The sequence below is a fragment of the Gigantopelta aegis genome, chromosome 12 (genome assembly GCF_016097555.1).
Source record: "Gigantopelta aegis isolate Gae_Host chromosome 12, Gae_host_genome, whole genome shotgun sequence".
NCBI classification, from domain to species: domain Eukaryota; kingdom Metazoa; phylum Mollusca; class Gastropoda; order Neomphalida; family Peltospiridae; genus Gigantopelta; species Gigantopelta aegis.
The window spans coordinates 50815766-50817444 of record NC_054710.1 but is presented as its reverse complement, the minus strand read 5'-3'; the positions used below and the strand labels follow the sequence as shown (position 1 = coordinate 50817444).

General features: G+C 36.6%; 1 protein-coding gene across 1 annotated transcript; it reads right to left on the bottom strand.

The window, feature by feature from the left end:
• Positions 1-605: 605 nt before the first annotated feature.
• LOC121386137 lies at positions 606-1679 on the bottom strand. The gene has a single exon (XM_041516936.1). The coding sequence runs from the start codon at positions 1677-1679 to the stop codon at positions 606-608; it is 1074 nt and encodes a 357-aa protein (XP_041372870.1).

Below are 1679 nucleotides of genomic sequence, written 5' to 3'. Positions count from 1 at the left end.
ATACCCTTAGCACGTGTATAATACATATATATATATATATATATATATATATATATATATATATATATAATAAGTATAATATAAGTAATACAATGCGTCTACCATTTATATACATGTACATTTATATACATATACCATGTAATACATATACCATTTAATACATATACATATACGTGTATAGGCTTATTTTTCTTTAATATAAGACTAAGCAATATTTTATTTAAACATTTTAAACTAAGTTATAAATAGTAATACATACCGTATTTGTCAGCGTACCACATTCTTTTGGAATTAACAAACGTCTTTTGGAAAGACAGAAATTAACGTTGCCTAAAGAATGACGTAACAAAATTACCATGACGTCATACACGTAAACAAAGACGTGCATGCAAAATAAACAAACAAATATGTACATTACGTAAATGTAATGTTTGGCCTTAACATACCGGCCCTCTAATTGTGGATAGTCAAGAGACACAATTACACTATTATCACTATTACAAGGCCAATCGATTCACTGTTTGTTTGTTGTTGTTGCTTTTAAGGTTGTTGGGTTTTTTTGGTGTTTTTTTTGTTGTTTAACTGCTTACTAGCAATAAACTATCTTAGTCGCTTTCTACCAAGAGACATAATTTTGTAATTGGACGAGTCAGTGTAGACGATTTTGTTTTCAGTTTCACAACTCTGACAAGCCCCTTTTTGTCCTTCACGACTTCAAGCACTCTTCCAAGTGCCCATGAATTTCTAGGGGTTGTATCTATAATCAGTACAATGTCACCTACAGCCAAATTCCTCTTAGAGTACATCCATTTTTGTCTCTTTTGCAGCAGAGGTAAGTATTCCCGTATCCACCTTTTCCAGAATATGTCTGCCAAATATTGTACTTGTCGCCATCTCCTTTTTGCATAGTTGTCACTGTTATGAAATAAGCCAGGTGGAATATGTTCTCCTGCTCTAAGCAATAACAAGTGATTTGGTGTCAATACATCTAGATCATTAGGACTGTTGGGCCCTTCTGTGATAGGGCGACCATTGATCACAGCTTCAACTTCACAAAACAGTGTGTGCAGAGACTCGTCATCAAGGTATACGTTTTGTTCTCGGAGTAGCGAATAGAGTATTTTTCTGACAACACGAATAAGCCGTTCCCAAACACCTCCAAAATGGGATGCTGTGGGAGGATTGAAACTCCATGAGATGGATCTTTGTTGCAAGGCCCTATTTATGTTTTGCATATTCCATTTTTTAATTTCTTCACGCATTTCGCGTTCTGCTCCCACTAAATTGGTTCCGTTGTCAGACTGAATTGATTTAACTATACCACGTCTAGCCACAAATCTTCTGATTGCATTGATGCACGAGTCTGTATCAAGAGAATGAGCAACCTCTAGATGTACTGCTCGAATAGCCAAACACGTGAACAACACACCATATCTCTTTACTGTACTTCTTCCTCGCTTTACCTCAAATGGTCCAAAGAAATCCATCCCAACTCTGGAAAATGGGGGTTCAGCGGCATTTAAACGGTCTACAGGAAGGCTGGCCATTTGTTGCTCAGCAACGGGGGCCTGATATCTTCGACAAGTAACACACTTTGAAATTATACGCTTTATAGCAGTTGATGCACCGAGCAACCAATACTGCTGACGTAGACTAGCAAGCATGAAGTTTTTTCCCAT